Source organism: Squalius cephalus, assembly GCF_949319135.1.
Source record: "Squalius cephalus genome assembly, chromosome: 11".
Taxonomy (NCBI): Eukaryota; Metazoa; Chordata; class Actinopteri; order Cypriniformes; family Leuciscidae; genus Squalius; species Squalius cephalus.
Window position 1 is genome coordinate 23,747,717 of NC_137132.1, and position 21,206 is coordinate 23,768,922.

General features: G+C 37.2%; 1 protein-coding gene across 1 annotated transcript; it reads right to left on the reverse strand.

Moving 5' to 3' along the window:
* Positions 1-5,360: 5,360 nt before the first annotated feature.
* Positions 5,361-16,044, reverse strand: meox2a (mesenchyme homeobox 2a). Its single transcript, XM_079886141.1, has 3 exons — positions 15,171-16,044; positions 9,858-10,030; positions 5,361-6,374 (listed from the first exon to the last, which is right to left on the reverse strand). The coding sequence occupies exons 1-3, from the start codon at positions 15,688-15,690 to the stop codon at positions 6,153-6,155; spliced, it is 915 nt and encodes a 304-aa protein (XP_079742267.1). The 5' UTR covers positions 15,691-16,044; the 3' UTR covers positions 5,361-6,152.
* Between the last annotated feature and the right edge of the window lie 5,162 nt (positions 16,045-21,206).

The following is a 21,206-nucleotide window of genomic DNA, read 5'->3' on the forward strand; positions in this document are numbered from 1 at the left end:
GACTTGAACTCAGGTCACCCTAAACATAAAAGCAAGGTTATCGGCACCACCTGGTCTGCACTAGTTTTATAAATATTAGAACCTCATTGTGTAAGAAACATGGGGGGAACAGAATCCGACTGCAGACAGTCAAGGTGTCGGAATCTGTTCCCCCGCCACCATGATGAGAGATGTTGATGTAATGGTTTAAAAGATCCTTATTCTATTCTGTGTATTGATGGAGCTTAACCAGCATCAGTTTAATAAATATTTGAACCTCATTGTGTAAGAAACATGGGGGGAACAGAATCTGATGGCAAACAATCCAGCTTTCAGAATCTGTTACCCTACCCCCATGATGGGAGATGTTGATGTAGTGGCTTAAAAGATGCTGATTCTATTTTATAGTGTGTATATTAAGCTTCACCAGCATGAGTTTAAAGATTTATTTTTTGGCGTTTTTTCTTTTGTACTGATAGGACAATATGTAGATAGGAAGCGAAGTGGGAGAGATAGAGGGGGACGGGATAAATAAGAATACATGAGCCAGGACTCAAATTCGGGTTGCCCGAAGTGCACTGGCACAATATGCCTGCACACTGCCCACAAGGCTATTGGCACCACCTAGCCTGAACCAGTTTTGTAAATATTAGAACCTCATTGTGTAAGAAACATGGGGGGAACAGAATCTGATGGCAAACAATCCAGCTGTCGAAATCAGTTCCCCCATCCATATGATGAGATATGTTGATGCAGTGACTTAAAAGATCCTGATTCTATCTTGTGTGTGCATGGAGCTTAACCAGCGTCATTTTGATAAATATTAGAACCTACTTGTATAAGAAACAGGGGGGATTAGAATCCGACGGCAAACAGTCCAGCTGTCAGAATCCGTTCCCCCACCCAGTTGTTTACTAGTGACTTAAAATATTCTGATTCTATTATGTGTGTGCATGGAGTTGATGTAGTGACTTAAAGCATATTAAAAACACCAGCAACATTAAAAACTTGATTTTCACCACAGCGGGGCTTTAAACCTCGATCTTTACGAGTTGGGGCGTGCCAGCGAGAAACATGGCGGATTACCACAACACTTATATATATCTAGCAGTGATATTGTCAGGCATTTCTATTTACAGCGAAGTAAATTAATTGCCTTCACAGAATATGATAGCATTGTAATATAACAATATAATTTGTAACAATAAAGTCTACAGTGCCTTCATAAATGAATAAAAAACATAAAAAAGCAAAACACACCTGATGCACATTTCTTTGTTCTTCCTTTTCTAGAAGTAGAGGTTAAGAACCTTGCTGTTTTTTTGTGTAATTAATTTAGAGATAGTACACCACCATCTAACTCCAACAGAACTGACTTGAATGCACCTGCTGTTGTAAACATGACTTCCCACCTCGTAAATACTAACTTCCCAGGAGGACTTTAACTCACCACAATATTGTGTCTATATTTATTTGTATTGTAGAAAGACACTCATAGATAACATAGATAATATAACGATAATAGACAGTGGCATAACTTTGTTTTAAAAGTGTTTAAAAAATTTCACTAAATTACTAATCGAAATGATGCAGAATATTCAATACATATATTCTAATATGTTCTGATTTCTTCACACATCATCACATATCTCATCTCAAGTATGCTTTTCACTAATGTCTTCTTAGTGACTACATAACCAACACTAATTTTACACGTATGCCAGGTTGTATTGATTGATTGATTGATTGATTGATTGATTGATTGATTGATTGGTTGGTTCAGCAAGGACTACTTGAATGATATAACAATGTATAAACCTTTTTTCACAAAGTAAAATAAATAAATTTGCCATTGGGAATAAACAATATTACCCAAAGACATGAAAGGAGATCTTTCTGTACAAAGCTTTCTGTTTTTTATAAATTAATTAATTAATTATTTTGTTTTCATTTTAATTTTTGGAGGGCAAGATCGATTTATTATGATGTATTACTACTTTTTTTTTTAACTAAAAAGCATATTTTTAAAAAGAATTTACGGTAATGGATATGGAAGGTTCAACATGGGTGGGTTTGGTTAAAATAATGTCTCAACTGATTGACAATCATAATTTACATGTTTAAAAATGATTTCTTACACAGTAAATACTTAATAAATTATATGTTATCACATATTTACATTATAGTTTTAAAATGTAAAATTATTTTTGATTAATGGTAAAACAATAAAATGTCAGACATTTGCAGATAGCAAAATAAATTATATTATACTGATTAAAATAGAAAGAAAATATGAATCCCTTTAGGTGTATTGGTAGATAGAAAAGGTCACAGCAATGTGCACAAACTGTAGATTAAAAAAGTATTTTGGAAAAGCTTGTAGTCTACTGCTGTTTTTGGCTTGGACTATATTTAAACAATGTAGCTTTTCCTGTCCAGGAAAGAACCTAAGAAGTCAAAGTGCAATAAAAGGCTGAGATGTGAAACAGAGAGTAACGTGACTTTCTGTGTGACCTCTCTATTCCATTGTGGAGGAAGTTCCAGAAATCTCCTTGGTGATACAAAAACATTCAAACAAAATATCTTTTTGTGGTTTCTTCCGTCAAAAGCAGTTGAAGCTACAACTGATTCTTTTGGCAGGACCCTCAGAATCATTGGTCCTGGTGGGCAAATGGGTCTTGATTCTCCTGGCTTGCATTATGAATTAGAATGCAGGCTCACTCAGTGGCGACAGCATGAATGGACCATAACATGATTTTGTAATAGAATATGATCCGTTTGCTCACCCTCCTCTCAGACTTAAGGCAGAAGTCCTGACCCTGCCTGGAGGAAAATCTGAATTTAGCATATTCCCCTGCCCCTTCCTCAATAACTTATTCATGTAGGCTCCTCGCTCAGCCTTATAGCATATTCGCTTCATAATCATGGTGATGAGTCGCAGACCCTCACTGGATGGATTTCTATAGGAACATTCAGCTTAAGGCATTTGAAGTGGCTGAGGGTTAGAAAATGTACTGAAAATGACAAATTAGACTCGCAGCTGAACACACAACAATGGTTGTGTATCAGTGCATATTCTCCAGTCCAACTGCATGCAATTAAGGCCCTAGAATTTCAGCTTCTGTAAGGAGGTCCCTATTGCCCAGTAAAGTGACCCAAGGCATATGACTAATTCTAACCACAACAACAAATCTTTCATTATTATTCTAGTAATTATTAGTCTAGTGGCAGTAGAAGTCTTCACATTAAATTAAGATAATCATGTAAAGGCGAGGTAGGTGATTTGTTCCAGAAACATTGTTTTGCTGGTTGAAAGTCTCTTCACATTCTGATAGCAATCACTAAGTTAAGTGGTCTAAATGTAATTTTTTTGATATATGTCGTCTGTGGAAGGCGTAGGACCATAAAATGTTCGTCCAATCATTGAATTCGGTCCGAATGCAATGGTACGATGTTCTAAGTGCCTGTCAACGTGTGTATTTCCATACCTCCACGCACCTGCTCACGCAGACATCACACATCATCAGCGCGTTTCATACTATGAGTTAGCCAGACGTCAGTCAATGAGCACCCAGCAGCCACCTTTTACAGTTCCTTCTGAACCAAAACAACGAGTTTATGCTGCGTTCACACCATACCTTAATTTGGAAGAGATACCCGTGACGTTATACTCGGAGTGGTTCGTGACTCGAATTTATGCGTTTCAATGGCAAAACCATCAACGTTGTAATGAATCTGCAGCAGTCAGGTGAGGTCTCTTTAAGTTGTTTATGTTCATTATTATTGTAATGTTATGTGCTGTGAGTCATGAGGTAGTTTAACGCCGTCTCTTGTGCCGCTTTGCAGACTGCTCTCAGAGGTAGCTCGCTATTTCTCTCAAAAATGTCCTACCCTACCTTTAAAATGCACCTGTTTCGAGAAAACTGTGTTGGAACAAGTAGCTAGAAGGAACATATGATTTCGATGATAAGATACAAGCAGATAATCAACGGATGTATTTTTTGCTTGCTCAGTTGGGCCAGTAGTTAATATTTTTATACTTTCAAAATATTTAAATTATTAAATTTAATTTACATTGAGTTTCTAATTGTAAATGTCATTTTGAAATTATTTAAAGGAACACTTTGTAGCTATATAGCCTAACTTTTTTGGTTCAAAATGAACAACATTTAAATAATAAGTCAATACATCATTAATCCCTCTTCCAAAACACGCTTTTGTCTTACCCTGACACACTTATGGTAAGCCTATTATAATTGTTTATATTTTAGAAGAAAACAAATGCATATTTGCATCACTCGCCTGTGCATGTCTCGTCGTCATATCCGTAAATAGAGAAACGTTTATCTGCTACTTTGAGGCTTGTGGGACAGTGGGAGTGGGTTAGTTGTCGCAGCGAGGAAGCTTGACATGGAGCAGCTTGACCTCCCGGTTAAAAAAAAAAAGAACAAAAAAAACACCGAACAGAGGATTCTGGCATAAAGAGAACGCGATAGAGCTCGTAAATCATAAAACAAAATCAACATCGGCTTGACTTGGCTTGGCTTTTCGGAGATGGCGGGAACTGAGGGCTTTGAAATGTTGTAAAAGTGATGCGGAGATGGCGTTTTTATGACTCGAGTCGACGGGTGAGTAAGATATTGAACAGATAAATTGGCACACGTTGTTTATTGTAAAGCATTTTGTTAAGGGTCATTTCATTATGGTTGTTGTAGAGCTGTGCTGGAATTTATTTTCAAGGAAGTATCGTGTCTATTAATGGGTAAAGCAGTAACGTCTTCAGCTAGTCAGCTTGAGATCCTTTCCATGTCAAGCTAGTGTATGTATTATGGATGATAGCCATATTTATCAGCACAGTCACGTAGAGCCGAATTGAAACCAATGTTTTTTTCCGCAAAATGCATGCACTTTTGTTTTTTTAACCGCTATTGGGCCAAGCGGTAGGCTATATAGCTACCTTTATTTTTTTAATATAATTTGCAAAGAAAATTTTAGCTTAGACATTATAGTCAATATAATCATACAGGAAACTCCAGGACAGAAATAAATTCACAAACACATTTGCTAGAAAATGATGGCATACAGTAGGTTAAATGGCAAAAATGACATTATTTTCAACCCGTTCTACTGATACTACCTACTATCACAAAAATTTAAAATAGTATTTCACAAGCAAAAGTTTAAAAGGCATAAACATGCATGTACATAAAAAAAAGTAGGATATAGCAGAGGCCCAATAGGGGGGAAGTTTCGTCAACTGACCCGTAACACTCACATATTGAGCCCTGGCAGTCAGTTCTGTAGTCAAAAGCCAGTTTTCTCAAATTATTCAAGCACTGTTTATTATTAGCTAACCTCCAAGAAAGAATCATTCATGAGATAAGAAGCCACATACGAAAAGTTTATTGTTGAAGCATTGTCTGCACATGATACAGCTGTCAGATTTTTGGAGGATAGGAATACTTATATTTACATGACATAATATTATCTGAAATGTTTTTGACTCTCCTGCACACTTGATTGATCATTATTTCGATCACATCGAAATTGTACAAAAACATACAGTAGAAATCAATTAAGGCACAGAAATTGACAGTGCAAACTAAAACATACCCCTTTTCAATGTAAGATCAGAATGGAATGTTGTTGGGCCAGATCCAGACAGTTTAAAACACTGCTCTTCTATCTTTCAAGTAAAACAGCAGTAGAAGGGTACTTTAAAGGTGCTGTAAGTGATTATTTTATATAATAGCATGCAGAACATATCAATACCACCTGACAGAAGTCTCTAGGCTCTGTAAAACACTTTGGCTTTGCTGACAGTGAGGATTTTGAAATGGCTTACAGCACCTTTAATGCATTTAACGGCATTTTCAAATGTGTAAACATTTCCGTCAAACAAGCAAGGCACCTTTTCTTTGTGAATATTGATGCCAAAGTATCACAAATATTCTGTATCATCCAAATGCAGAACAATATATCAGTCCTGTGTACATTTTTACATATTGAGCAAGCACTGTTAGCCTACTACTTTGAGGCGTCACAGGAACTGTCCTGGGAGGCGTCGTGGTGTGGTTGCTCCTCATTGGCACGTGTAATCTGCTGTGCAGTCTTTGTGTACTTTCAGTCCGTACTTAACATAATCTCTAACTGAACATGACCCCGGATAAGCATCATAAGTGAGCGTGCTCAGAGCTCTGGTCGCTGTCGTGGCTGTCCTCATTGTTGATAAGTGAGTCCGGTGTATGTTGGAGTCCAGGAATTCCCGAAAACTCAGAGGGAAGCAACGTTCCCTTTTTGACATTCACAAGCTCTTTTTCTCTCGCTACCGCCCCCTGTTGGCCTCCTTTAACTCTCTTCCACTTCATCCGTCTGTTCTGAAACCACACTTTTACCTAGTGGGAAAGAAAGACACGTGAGTTATCAGATCCTACACTCTTAGGCTACATCTACATTAAGCCCATTACATTTAGATCGTTTCAAAACGCTCTTCAACCTTATTAGCGTTTTCAAGCTTTTCCAAAAGTTTCCCGTCCACACTAAAACTACGAAAAATGCTTAAATCATCTTACTGCGCATGCGTAATACGTAATAAAAGCTCACTGAGATGATACAGAGAGAGCAGACATAATAAAGTTCTCACACTTCTTCTGGCACAATCATTTTCTTAGCTAAATATCCCAACACTTACTGGTGCATCCAATCGCACTCAAAAATCGCTATATTCCATGTATGGTCTAAAACACAATTGCCCTCATGTTTTGACACACAACAGCAATTGCGAGTACATTTCTGTCATCTTTTCAGGAATGTAATATGAAGATTGTACAAAGTAACATTTATCGTTAGCAACGGTACGCAAGTAGGACATGCGATTATAACCATGATATTTACACCATGATATACACTGTTGTTTTTAAATACTTCCGTTTTCACAGTCCAAACTAGAAAACTGAAAAGAATTTTAAGTGTCTTCAAAAATCTGTTCTCTCAGGACAGAAATGCCATCTCAGTGTGGACAGAAGGCCTAAAATAGAGAAAAAGATGCGTTTTCAAATGTATCCTATCCAGATTAATGTAGGCATGCCTTATATATAAAGGTTTTTATTGGCATATGGTTCCATGAAGAACCTTTAACATCCAAGGAACCTTTCCATTGCACAAAAGGATCTTTAAGGTCATTGCACACTGAGTCCGAAATTCGCATCCGAAATTTTCGCACGTTAAAAAAAAAATTCGACCTCACGTTATGTCAATCACGCTTGCACACTGTCTACGAAACTTTCGCCCGTAATAAAAAAATTCGGATCGGGTTTGATTTTCTGCGTTTTTCGCATCCACAGCCAGTATTTTGAGAGGTTTTTTTGACAATTCAGAGCCACGTACCGTACAAGCGAACGACAAAATCCAGCTGTTCTGTCTGCCCAGCGCGTGTGTGTGTGTCCATACCTTAGATACTGCCAGTCTCTGTTCAGGATCGATTAGTTCACGGAAATTGGTGGTCTTCTTTTTAATATGTGGCTCCACGAATCCATTTAGTATTTTTTGCGTTTTTTTCCGCAAAGGTTTAATAAATACGCATTGGACTCAGTGTGCAAGGTTTCTGTGCGTGACGAATTTTAAGGCTGACTAACACGAAAAAACGCATACGAAAATTTCGGACTCAGTGTGCAATGGCCTTTACAGTGGAAATCTTTATCGTTGTTTAGATTATTAAAAAGTCTTTCACGCTACGAAAAAATTGGTTCTTTTAAAAAGTGTTCCATGTAAGGTTCCTTGAATGGGGAACCCAAAATGGCTCTTTAATGGCATCGCTGTGAAAACAAAATATTTGCAACCTTTATTTTTAAGAGTGTAATTTGTCTTCAGCAAATCAGTCTGTATGTTCACCCCGATGGTGCAGATGATCTGTTTACTGTGGTTGTTGGAGGAGCGATTGGAGAGGTAGATCAGGCCATGACTCACCAAACTCCAGTAAGCTAATATCCCTCGATCGGGTGCAAGTGTGCCATGTGATCAGATGACTGCCATGCTATTCTAATGCATGATCCACAAAGTTTGGAATTATGTTTTTCTGAAGACGCTTGAAAAATACCATGGCTTTCAATGCACATATTTGGCAGCTACGGTATTTTCAGCCCATCTTTTCTGTGGCATCAGACATTTTTGTCTTTTCCTTGCGAGTTAATTCAGAGACAGTATTTACGTTTCCCAGAACGATGATTTAGCTGTTTCTTAAATGGTCACTGCAGTGCAAGTAAGGCTTGCTTGCCTTACGCTAAAATGTATTTCTGGAGTAGGTATGATGTTAGATCGTCACATGGAATAGATCAGAATTCTTCATCATACACAATCAGACTTGATGAATACCAGGCCCAAATCAGCAAAATGATGTAATTTGAATTTTTTTTGTTTTTTTTCAAATGGCTATCAAACTTTTACGCATTTTACGCTCAACACAATAATTCTTTCAGCGTACGCTTCAAGCATCCGCAAGGAATCGTCTTTGGATTTTAAGGTCCACTAGAACACTATAAATTGGCCACCCATGTTCATTACTGTCAGCACTGTAAGACTGCCACCCTTAAAATATATCTGCAACGTTTGCAATTCTTCTCTCAGCCTGAAAATGTCCCAGTGAGTTCCCTGGTCAGTGCATGTCATTAGACAATTCTATAATTTCCTAAAAATACCAGCACTTGCATGGCAGCATTGAAATAAATGTAAAGTTGAAGACTGGATCTGTGTAAATGAAATCAGGGCCTCTTTGCAGTGGCAAGACACCCATTTGCTTAAATCAATGCAAGAAAGAAAAAAACATACAAATATGCAAAAGCCAATAAGAATTCACTATGTGGATGACATAGTCTTTTGTCCAAAAAAAGTAAATGGGAATTTTCACAGTAATTATTTAATTCACTTTAATTTTACATTTCTCAAAAAAAATTATAAAGTTAAAAAAAGTTTAATTCTAAACCCCTAAAACATTAATGGAGACCAGTACAGTGCTTTCTTGCAGGTGCTGTAATAAATATAAGTCTTTTTAATTAGCCTGTGCAATATCATTATGATTAGTAACCATTTTGCGTGTGCTCCAGTCATAGTCCTTCTCCTGTCACGAACGTCCAGAACTCCAGCAGGTTCACACAGGGATCACATTGCAGGAGACGGATTTGCTTACTTGTCGTGTGGCAAGGTTTTTAATTCTAAACCTTGGGAATGTATCCCCAGAGAAGATAGCATAATTTAAGGCCACAGATGTCACTTCCTTGTGGGATCCATGGCAAACTGCAAAGTCTTATGAAACCAAAAGGTCTAGAAACGAATTTGTAATCTAAAATACTGCGATGTACTGGACATATTATAATTTAAGGCACTTGCATGGTTCATTGAGCAGTTAAAATGTTATGAATGGTGTTTTGAATTAGGCCAGAATGACCTGCCAATGATGTCATTTCAAAAACAGCAAGCATTATGTCATCTCTTTATGTCTGTCAATAAACTTCAATGGTTTAATAAGATTACATAGTTGTTTGGTTAAAACATCAAATAGTTACAACAACCAATATATCTTTGGCTCCAAATAAAGCGTCATGTGCTATTTATTTCACATATGGCTGTAGGAAGCGCCTTCCCACGCAGAGACCAATTTGTAAGACGGAGCAGCAAGGCGGAAGTGCCTTAGCGGACAGAACTTCCTTCGCCTCTCCCGTTACTTGACTACAGCCAAAAAGAGAGCTTGCAGAAACATCTGGAATACAATAGTCCCACTCCATGGCTGGATAGAAAAGCACTGAACCCAGAGAAAAAATAAAACGACAGTAGCTTCTGACAGAATGATTGATGAACAGGGACCAGGTCGCACTCGGTCATCTCACCTGCCTTTCCGTGAGATCCAGGTTTACGGCGATTTCGTACCGCCTCAGTCTGGTCAGATAGTTGTGATGGGCGAATTCTGCCTCCAGTTCTCGAATTTGCTCTTTGGTGAACGCTGTCCGCTCCTTCCTTGGCTTGCTGCTCACATCCGATTTGTAATTCCCATCTTGGGACTCTTAAAAGAAAAAGCAAGAATGAAAGAATCTTTTTGAAAAGCAGTGTCAACTGTTCCACAACAAAATGGGCTTTGAAACACAATCAGTTCATTTCAATGCAATCGCTCCAATTAAATACAATCACTGCAGGGTTGAAATCCCAGAAATGTCATAAAGAAAAGCAGAGGAGAATAAGGAATACTGCCAGTCATATTTTACGATGCTGCAATTGTGCATGCCAGCTGTTTGTAAAAGTCAGCTCCAGCCGTGAGTTTTCGCAAACCGCTATATAGATTCTCACAATGAGTTGGCGCTCACCAGAACACTTTCCAAAGACTTCATTTGACTTAGTGTTAATGGAATCTGCTATCCTTGTAGTTTTAATATGGAACAAAACAGTACTGGAGGACGTGTAAAAATATATTTCCTTAGTTTATTTACCTCAAAATTTTACGAGCGTCTTCCAGTCATGGCTCAAGAGCTGCCAGCTCACAACAATTTTCAGTGGAGTGTTTCTTATTCCCTCCCTCGCTCTTGCGCTGTCAATTACGGCGAATTGCTTTCCCTAGTTTCAGATGTTTTTTGGAGTGACAGAACATGAACGCATAAAAGCTCATATATACAATTACATCTGGTTATTGCCAGAGCTCAATTACGTCTAGTCTATTCTTGAATGGGAAATGCAAAAGGCCATTGAGGAAATGTCAGATTAGCCTAGCTATCCATCCTACCGGAGACACATGCGCTTCTGTTGTTTTGACACATGAGGAAGGAAATTTTATGCTTCTTTTTTCACAAGACGTGCGCCTTTATCATGACTTCATGTTGCTGTGACTCACTTGAAAAGCCTTTTGGTTCATTTATCTATGGGTGTGGAGTGAGCGCTAATCCAACTAGCATTCCAAACCCAGCTGTAAATAGAGTAATTTAATGAGACCCCATCCGCAAGTGGCGAGACCTGCTCTGCCATTTCAGCACAAGTCAGCATGATAATTCAAATCCATAATTGTTCATGTTTTTTCAATGATAAAATACTGTGTACTATCCCATCTTAAAGGGAAGGTTCACCCATAAATTAAATTTTACTCACTCTCATACTGTTTCAAAATTTAAGGTCCGTTCACACCCAGAACAATAACTATAAAGATAACTATATTAGCGTCCACACCAGCAGACGATATCATTCTGTTTATTAGGGTGCTTTCACACTGGGCTCCTTTGCTGCGGTCCGAGCCCGAGCACGATTGTTCCCGGCGCCCCCCGAAGCGTTGGTCAGGTTTCACACTCAACTTGATTCTATCGAACCCTGGTGCGTTTGCATGCATCCTACGTCATCGCAAACGTGCACGGGGCATGATAGAAAACAAAACGCGGGTAAATATATTGTGTTTTTTATTAATTTTGTGCTATTATGCGCAGTGAACAACATGGGTTTAATGTGTGTGTGTGTCGCATAAGGTGGCTTTCTGCTGCTTGCAAACGGACTCTTTTGAGGAGACAGTGGATTTCCATTAATTTGTTGCCCTGATTCCACGCGATATGCACGAATACACTGCAGGCTCACTCTCGCTCGTATCCAAGGTAAATCATCAACACTATCATCCCTTACATGTGTTTGTATTTAATTAAATACATCATCAGCTAAAACGCATGCGCAGGTTACTTTACTTCCTGTTCAAGTGCGCACCCGAGTCCGTGTTGCTTTCACATTCACACAAACTGCGGCACGGTTCGAGTGCAACCGAACTCAGACCACCTCCTCCAGGTAGTCTCGGGTTCGGTACCCCAGTGTGAACCCGGGTCCGCATGACAGCGTTCACATAAGCGATTTTTCATGCGAACCGTGCCCCGTTCCGAACTAAACTGCCAGTGTGAAAGCACCCTCAGTGTGTGCTGGTCTGTCACTTTAAATGCTTGTGCTCTTCAGTGTTACACAGAAGAAGGTAAATGATCAGATTTGTCATTTTTAACTGTTTTCAAACATATTTTCCCTCAACTGCCATTAGTCAGATTATCCCCGCCCCCAAACTCATGCTATTGGTCGAGCCACTGTTGCTGTGTCAGGCTGGTCGGATTCTCAAACAAACAATGTTTTTAAAACACTTCAAGCGTATCTTAGATACACTGAGATATATGGCAAAGTATTATTTTAGTTTGCCTTGAAGGTCTCACTGTAGGTGGATGTTCAGATGAAGTGTGAAATCGCCGCTGGTCAGCTACATCATGATGGCTATAAACACATGCCAAACGTGTTATTTAACAGTATCATTTGCAGGTTGAGATTTGCAGAAGCTGAAAAGGACAGAGACTCAGGATTGTTCGTGTAATGATGATATTGTAGTTTAGCATAGAAGTTGCAGTCTATGGTGACTCATGCTAATGAAGAGACTTTGAACAAATAATCATCAGGTGATTTCTAAAGACTTTTTTACACCCCGTTTTAGCTAAAATTTCACCAGATGTATTTTAAAGAGTCGGCTGAATGTGGGTCTGATTAAAACAAGAGCAAAAAGGCACATTTATTGCGGGCCAAAAGCAGCCATTGTGGAGTGAGAAAAAGCAACACGAGCATCGTTTTGAGAACAGAGCTGGTCTAAGTTAAGGAAACTTTTCCCGGCTTCGCGACACGGCGGTTACACCACAGCAATTAGGCCTGCGCTTTAACTTTTATCTCTTCTTTAAAAAAAAGAAAAGTACTGGGGGGAAAAAGCAGAACAGCCTAAGCTTTCAAAGATGATTTAAAAAATACAGCTACAATGAAAATTTAGACATCTACTTTAATATTCTACTTACATACTGAGCTTTATTGGTGATAAAAACAAGAAACCAAAATGAATATCATGAAAACCCACATGACAAAATACACGCTAGGCTGCTGTCTCCTATCCAAACCAGACATGTGCTGTTTTATTAGAACATCCACACATGCTTTGAATAAATCAAACAATATATCTTAAATATAAATATGTTGACATTTTGACAGTTAAATCCGCCCTTGTTGCATTGATTGGTGCTCATTATAAAAGCCCATTGAATATTTTGTTATGCCACAGTTGCTCTGAAAATGAATAGAAAGTAGTATATTAAAACATTTTAATAATTGAAATACCTCTATAATGCTTAAAATAGATCAACACTGTTCAAATGCCCCAAACACATCCGTGAGAATTACATTTTCTATAATTCAAGAAATCTACTTTGTTTATTGTAAATCCCACTTGCAGGCAGAAAATTGAGAATAAATTTTGCTACGGGAGTAGAATAGTATCCAAAATTATTCAAATAATATTCAAAATTAATTCATATTAATACAAATAATAATATAATAGTAAATGTATAGTAAATTCATAATGATTATATTTAGTAGTGCAAATAACTTCCAATCCCGTCTGCCTGTTTTTAAAAATATTTTATATTCAAGAATTGCGACAAAGATTTGTAATCTGTCTGTATTATATATATATATTTAAGGTTTCCTTGTTAGAGTGTAATTATACATTTAAGTAATGAGTAATAATAATTAACTGCATGTACTTACTATAGGGTTAGGTTTAGGGTTTGGTCAGGGTTAGTTGCATGTAATTATGCAAAATGTACATGCAACATATGCAACAAGAACACTGTAAATAAAGTTTAAAATGTATGAACCTAGTGCAGAGTCCTCCAATTCTGTCAAGACCTTTTCAGCAGTGGAAGTGTATTTATAATGTTATGTTAATTTCGGGTTGGCACAAATGAGAATAAATCCACATCTGCAGGGCAGTACCTCTTGTGTGGACCTGAACTTTGTTTTAAAGGGCAGAAAGTAGTTAAAATTCCCTTTGAAGTAACAAGATCGTAAAAGTACATTTTATGATCCATTTTATGCAGTGTTAAATTGATTTTTTTAACACTAGTGGCAACTATTCCCGACAAAACAAACTGGAGATGCCCATCAGATTAAACAACAGCTTTTGCAGTGAACCGAAAACCTTTCAGTTTACTTCATATCTCCCTGCTCGTTTTACCCATCAGCAAAACCAAAAATAAAGTAACAGTATATTCCCGTTCTGATTCCAATGTACAAACAAATTATCTTCAAAGAGAAAGCTGCTTAAAACACTCCTGTCATCTAACGTTTGGCTTTTCGTGTGAAATGCCAACACAGGCGTCCCTGTTCTCCTTCTCAGACCATGGCATTAGTTACTTTACCACATGCCTTATTTGTGCTTGCCAAAAAAGTGAGGAGATGAAACAGATGAGACTAAAAGTGAATCATGCGTGCAGTTAAATGCCCACACATGAGTTACAATCTACCCTCTGCTAGCCAAAATAATTGCTTCTGTGCGTGTAAGCCAACACCTACAGTACAAAACTCTCACAGGCAAAAACACAGATCCACGTTTCCCCACGTTTCCAAAAACACTACTAGCACTGCACTCAGTCTGATTGTGAATAGTTACAATAAAACAAACTTAGATGTTTTAACAGTGTTTAATGGGGACTAAAATAATGAAAGAATAATTGATAAGAGAAATGTTATTCTGAAAAATATTACAAAGAATTTATTTACACAATGTAATATGCTCTTGTAGTATGCATAGGAGAAAATTACAGTTTTTCAATCATATATATATATATATATATATATATATTTAAATAATAATTCTTAAATATTATATATAAATATAAATAATATATGAAAAAATATTTAAGTCTATTTATATATAATATTTGTAAAATAAGAAATATATATAATTTTGTATTTAACAAATATTAATATTATTTACAAATAGCAAATAAATAATACATGCTAAATATGTATTGATATATTATTTATATATACGATTTATAAAATTAGATTAATAATATTAAAATAATAATATGTATTACTGATATTAAATAAATAATTATACTGTATATATATATATATATATATATATATACATTTGTTATATATATGATTTCTGCAGAATCATGTGACACTGAACACTGGAGTAATGGCTGATGATTATTCAGCTTTGCATCGCAGAAATAAATGATATTTTAAAGTATATTAAAATAGAAAACCATTATTAATAATGTTTCACATTACGACAAAAAAAATGACTTGATCAGATCGGTCCTTTTAGCTTTTTAAATATAGATGGGTTTAAAATAAAAATGAGCCTTTTCTCTTACCAGAGCTGTCACTTCTTCGTTTGCTATTCCTTTTCTCTGCCTCGGCCGGCGACATCGTATGACGTCCGAAATCCCCTCCGGGAACACAAGAGGCCCCTGAGGGCACCCCTCCGCCGAGGCTCGGGGTGCTTGCGCAGAGGCTGGGGCCCCCGGGACCCATGTCTGAAGAGCCTGAATCAGGGGCCGAGATGCCCAGTCCTAGACGGGCGCTGGCTGGCGAGGCGCTGGCCGTCTGCGGGATGTGCCATCCGGTCTGCTGCGGTTGGGGTAGATGATGATGATGATGATGATGATGATGCTGCTGCTGGGACATGGGTGGCCCTCGCTGGTGCCCGTGCCCCCCAAACAGCCCCCCGTCCTCACCTGGGTAACCGCTCACGATGCAGGTAGAAGGAGAGGAGGTGGAGAGGTCAGGGTACGTGGAGAGGTGCTCGGAGCGCCCGTGAAGGGCGAAGGCGGGGTGCAGGGCCTGTGGAGGTGCGTGAGGGCTGCGCAAACAGCCGAACAGCGTGTGATCCATCGCATGCACCAAAGCGGTCGCTCACGAAAACAGAAGCCACAACAGCGAAACTTCCCAGAGATGAAAAGATTAATTAAAAGCAGCAGAAACACAAAACGCTCCTTTGCTTCTCACTTTAAGCAATCTCTCCTTGGAAAAAAAAGTGGAAAAGGAAAAAAGTGCGTCAGTACACATGAGTGTGTGTGTGTGTGTGATAATCCCATGCACGTCGCGAGCGAGAGTTGCCAGGCAGCAGCAGCTGACGATGATGATGATGAGAGATGAATCTCAGTTGACAGTCTAGCGCAGACTGCGGCCCAGCTGAGAGGGAAAGGTGCTTCCTAACAGTGGCCGGGATTTTGGGCAATGGGCTGGGACTGAAGGAGGGGTGGGAGATGTTATAAATAGGGACATGTAACATGAGAGGGAGGCTGGGTCACAGAACCCCGCCACAACTGTCCACTGAATCGAGCCAGTCCAAGCCTTACAGCTCGATACATCTAAAACATGTCAGAAATAGATTTTCATTTCTGCCCTTTTAAATCTTTTTCATGATTTGCTGTTTTTAATTGTTACTTTTTCTTTGGTCCCAAAAGGCTTGAGAGTTTGTTGAGAAGGTCGGAGCAGCTGAGAGAGGTTAAAAGTGTTAATGGGTTGTTGATCTTCTGCACGTTCTCCTTTGTTGTGAGGATGATTTAGAGGACAGGGGCTCAGTGCTAGAAGTCCCTAAGCTGTAGATCTTCTTCTATTGATGGTATGACTGCGCAAACTATTGAGTCTTTTCTTTCGGAGTAGTCGAACGACAAACCACTTACAACATAAATAACGTTTGATCAAAAATATAGTAACAATAATAGTGTGAAATATTATTACAATTGAAAATTTCCATTTTTAAAATCTTTTAAAATGTAATTTATTACTGTGATGTCAAAGCTGTATTTTCAGCATCATTACTCCAGTCTTCAGTGTCACATGATCCTTCAGAAATCATTCTAATATGATGATTTGATACTTAAGAAAAAATATTATCAATGTTGAAAACAGTTGTGCTGCTTCATATATTTGTGGAAACCATGATACATTTAATTTATAAATGTCTTATTATCAGTTAAATGCACACTTTGAAGTTAGAAAAAAAGTATTAATATATTTTTTAAATGTAGTGTGTATGTGTGTATATATATATATATATATATATATATATATATATATATATATATATATACACATCTTTGTAACAATATACACTACAATTTTGTTTCTTTTTTTGAAAGAAATTAATACTTTTATTCAACAAGGATGTGATAAATTGATAAAAAGTGATAGTAAAGATTTATATTGTTAGAAAACATTTATATTTTGAAATAAATGCTGTTCTTTTTAACTTTTTATCATCAATGAATCCTGAAAAAATATTTCAACTAAATATTAAGGTGATATATATAAATAGTTAGGACCCTATGGTTTGTTTATGTGTTTTGTTGTACCTCCTTGTTTTGGGAGTATGTGTGCGCCTGATTGGTTCCTGCAGGCTGATTGATTCTATGTCCTGATTGGTGCACAGTACTTTAAAAGGCATGTCATCATCACAACATCTTTGTGTCCTGAGCAGAACGAGTGGGATTGTATAGGTATAGTGCAGAGTTTTAAGAGAGTTTGTATTAGTGTATTCGTATATATGTTTATAGTGTGTAATAAGAGAGTTTGTATGTGTTAAAAGTGTATTAGAGACTGTGAGTACTGACTGTTTGAGTTGGAAATGTTGTGTATTTGTGATTGTCTGTGTTTGTTGTATTTTACATTTTGCCTGTTTTCTGACACTGATTTCGGCCCTCTCAATTTGTTCACTTGGCTTTGTAAATAGGTTTTGTAAATATATTGCTTTTTGGTTTGGCAGTTAGGTTAGTGTATTTTCTTTCTGATTAGTTTAGGGGAATGCGGTTAAAACTAAGAATGTTTTGTTGTACAGTATAAACAATAAACTGTCTACGAAAGTACACACACACATACATATGCATATATCCGACAATATATCCCATATAATTTCGACAACTTCCCAGCCCACTAAAATGAATAAAAGATTCTTCATGGAATATACATTAGTTGTAATTTACAGTCATGGTAGTGTATCACTGTTTTAATCAGAGTAACAGTGCTCATCGCGGCACACACTACTCGAGCAGAACTAACAGCATCGCCATTCAAGACGTCCCAAAGGTTTCACCCATACAGACCGATGCGGTGTAACGGCTCACAGAGCAGGGCCTTTCTCTGCTCATGGGTAAAAGACGGAGAGGAAATCAGATGCCTTTTGGGGGAAATAGCTTTAGCAGATGGGGAAAAGAGTGTGGAGTCAGGGCCTTATTTAGAGAGCGCGGAGAAGACGAGAGACGGTCATTCTCATCTCTCAAAGCACCATGTCACACAGTCTCGGGTGAGTACTGCAAATTCTCTGTTTATCCTGCTTATTAGTCCAATTATCAGGAGAGGTTTTGAGACGTGTGGATGCTGTTTACACAGAGTTTGTTTTCATATGTGGTTTCTCTCTTTGGATATCTGTCATGCACTCTTGCCCGTGGCCTGATCAGATCTAGAAAAGCAGTGATATGTGAGGGTTTCACTTATCAGGTGACTACAAGAATAGAGGGAGCACGAGCACGATACATTACCAACAGTGCAACATGTTAAATCTAGAGACACGCTGCTCAGACGTTGAGAGAAAATACAGTTCTTCACCAGGATCTAGACGAGAGATTTTGCTTTGTTAAACCTATAACAGAAATTACAAGTATTAGAGCTGACAATAGATTCAAATAAATAATTATTATTTAAAAATGTTAATTTAAAACAAACTTTTAAAATTCTTGGTTTGTAAAATTCAGCTTCAATTCAACTCAAAACTTTTGACCTAAATTAGAATTTCAATAAATAAATTGTATATTATTATTATATTGTATAACTACAAATGCAATGCTCAATAGTTCAAATCCCAGAAGGCAATATCAAGTTAAACGCAGATTCAATATTCCTGTATCAAAGTGCATGGAAAATACCAAACTTAAACTAAATTTGCAATAAATAAATAATTTAATTGACCTGCATGATTTTAATATCTTCAATAGGTTTAAATTTAAACAAATGAATGAAAGTGTATCTTCTTCACCTATTTAATCAAGTTTTTGCCTTCACTTGTTCATGTGACACTAAATGGCCCTATATATACATATTAAATGAAAAACAGTCCTTCAGTTTGTAAGCGTGAATGACATGAAATAGATTTCAGCCCTGAAATACACAAGTTTGCCCTTTCAACGAAAAGATCCACCGCAACATTACGGAGCATATCTATCTGAATACATTTTATGTAGTCTGTTCCATGCAGATATTTTTCAGTATTTTTACCCTGCACTGTAGAATCCGTATATATTTTTCTTAGGTTTTAAACTCCATGGCTTTTCATAAGGATTATTATTTATTATTGCACGCAAGTTATTTCTGTTGTAAAATGTGTTAACATCAAATATGAGAAATATTATGGGATAAATATGGGTGTGATTGCACTGTGCTATGCACTACATTTCTGATGTGTCAAAGTCCGGGTCTGCTTGAACTATGGACTTTACAGACTACAGAAACCTCTCATGTACACAGATATCTCCTTTTGCACCCATGACTTCTGTACATAATTTTGTTTTTTAAGTACTTGCAAAAAACATCTGATAAGTGACTTTGTGTGTGTGTGTATAATATATATATATATATATATATATATATATATATATGTATGTATATATGTATACTGCATATATATAAATATATTGTATATACACAGACACACACACACACACATTAAATTGTCATACTTTGAAATAAATCTAGAACTCTTAACAAAATCCTTGAACTGTTGCATGCTTCAAACTTACTCTGTTTCTGCTTTTATGTGCAATCTGAAAATAATGGTTTAAAAAAAGCTGGTTCCTGTAAGAGTGTTACTTTAAATGCTGTTAATATAAAATGTTAAACTACTGATTCATGTCTTAAGCTACAGTACAAACAACAGCATAATAACATTTAAATTTAACAAACATTTGTCAATTGTAAATTCCACTAAATAAACTCAATAACAGTACAAAGCAAATATCTTAGATTGTCCCAGCGGGATTGATTATGTGGATACACAGAGCTCTGAAATATTTGATGCGATGTAAAAATCTCAACAACATAAAAGCATCTGTTGGACAGTTTTGCCAAACTGCAGGTCTGTGAACTGACACGATTTTCATATAATACATTAAGAATCATTCCGTCTCAAAATATCACAAAGTGATTTGTGAAGTGAAGTTAGGTCATTTTTTCTCTCTTGGTTTATAAAATTCAACTTAAAACTCCTTTTAAATAAGTAAGGGTTAATGCCCGACGAGGTGTCCATTATCAGGTTTTAATGGACGACGGCGAGGCGTGAACCGTCCGACGCGCAGCGGAGTCCATTAAAACCTGATAATGGACACCTTGAAGGGCATTAACCCGCTTATACCATGGTTACTTACGAAAGAAAGAAATATTTAATCAATTAATAATACTTTAATGTGTTTTAGAGTAAAAATCGTGAGGGTTTTTATTTATAGGGAATGTGAAGGTACGTCACGCAGTGTTGCATTATGGGACGTGGGCGCCATCTTAGGAGGCACGATCTCTGTTTACCTTTTCGCCGCCCGTTGCTATGACATGTAATAGTTGGGTGTGTTTGGCTAAAACGAGGAAAAATTGAAGAAAAACGGAAGAAATTGAAAGAAAAAGAGAAGGGACCCTATCGGGAGAAACTAAATGCCACTGCCAAAAACGTTATTTGGACAAACTGTCCGCGATTAACAACGTTGATCCATATGATTTAGCAGCCCAAGACTGGATTACAGATCCAGACGCACTAACGTTAACGTTACCTCCGCTCACAAATCTGGACATCGTTAACCTTGTTTTTGAATTGAGTGCGTACACTTTGCAGGAGTTTAAGAGCTATACATCCCTTCAAAATAGATTGATGTATCTTTGCCCATCCCAGTTTATGTGTAACGTTATTTAAAAGAGTCTTTGTGGATGCAATCAGTACACAAACAGATAAGTCACTTAATGTATTTATTAAGCAGTTATACAAAACCTTGATTCACTAACATTTTAAAAGGGCATGTAAAAAGATGTACAGAATATCAAAGCAAATTGTTAAAATTGCAAATTAAATATAATTTATTTGATTCATGCAATGTGTCTTTATCGTCTGCTAACATGAACCACAAAATCAACATAATTCATCAACTATCCTACAAGTCATCAAGGAATATACAATACAAAACCTCTAGCTTTGTACAACTTTTAACAAACGTTTTTACAAACCAGTTGATTTAGCAATCACTGCACAACACTTGGACACATGTTTGTAAGAGCACAGCAGACTATGACAACTTTGTCCAAGAACCACAGTCTCACCCTCACATGGCAGAACCATATATGTTAATTTTAGAAGACTATTTTGTATTTGTTTA

Bases quoted from the DNA above. Each gene is read 5' to 3' on its own strand.
- meox2a (XM_079886141.1), bottom strand. From the start codon at position 15,690: ATGGATCACACGCTGTTCGGCTGTTTGCGCAGCCCTCACGCACCTCCA. The intron at 10,031-15,170 runs GTAAGAGAAAAG...TTTTCTTTTAAG, and splicing joins ACGAAGAAGTGACAGCTCTG to AGTCCCAAGATGGGAATTAC. The intron at 6,375-9,857 runs GTGAGATGACCG...CTTTCCCACTAG, and splicing joins TGGATCTCACGGAAAGGCAG to GTAAAAGTGTGGTTTCAGAA.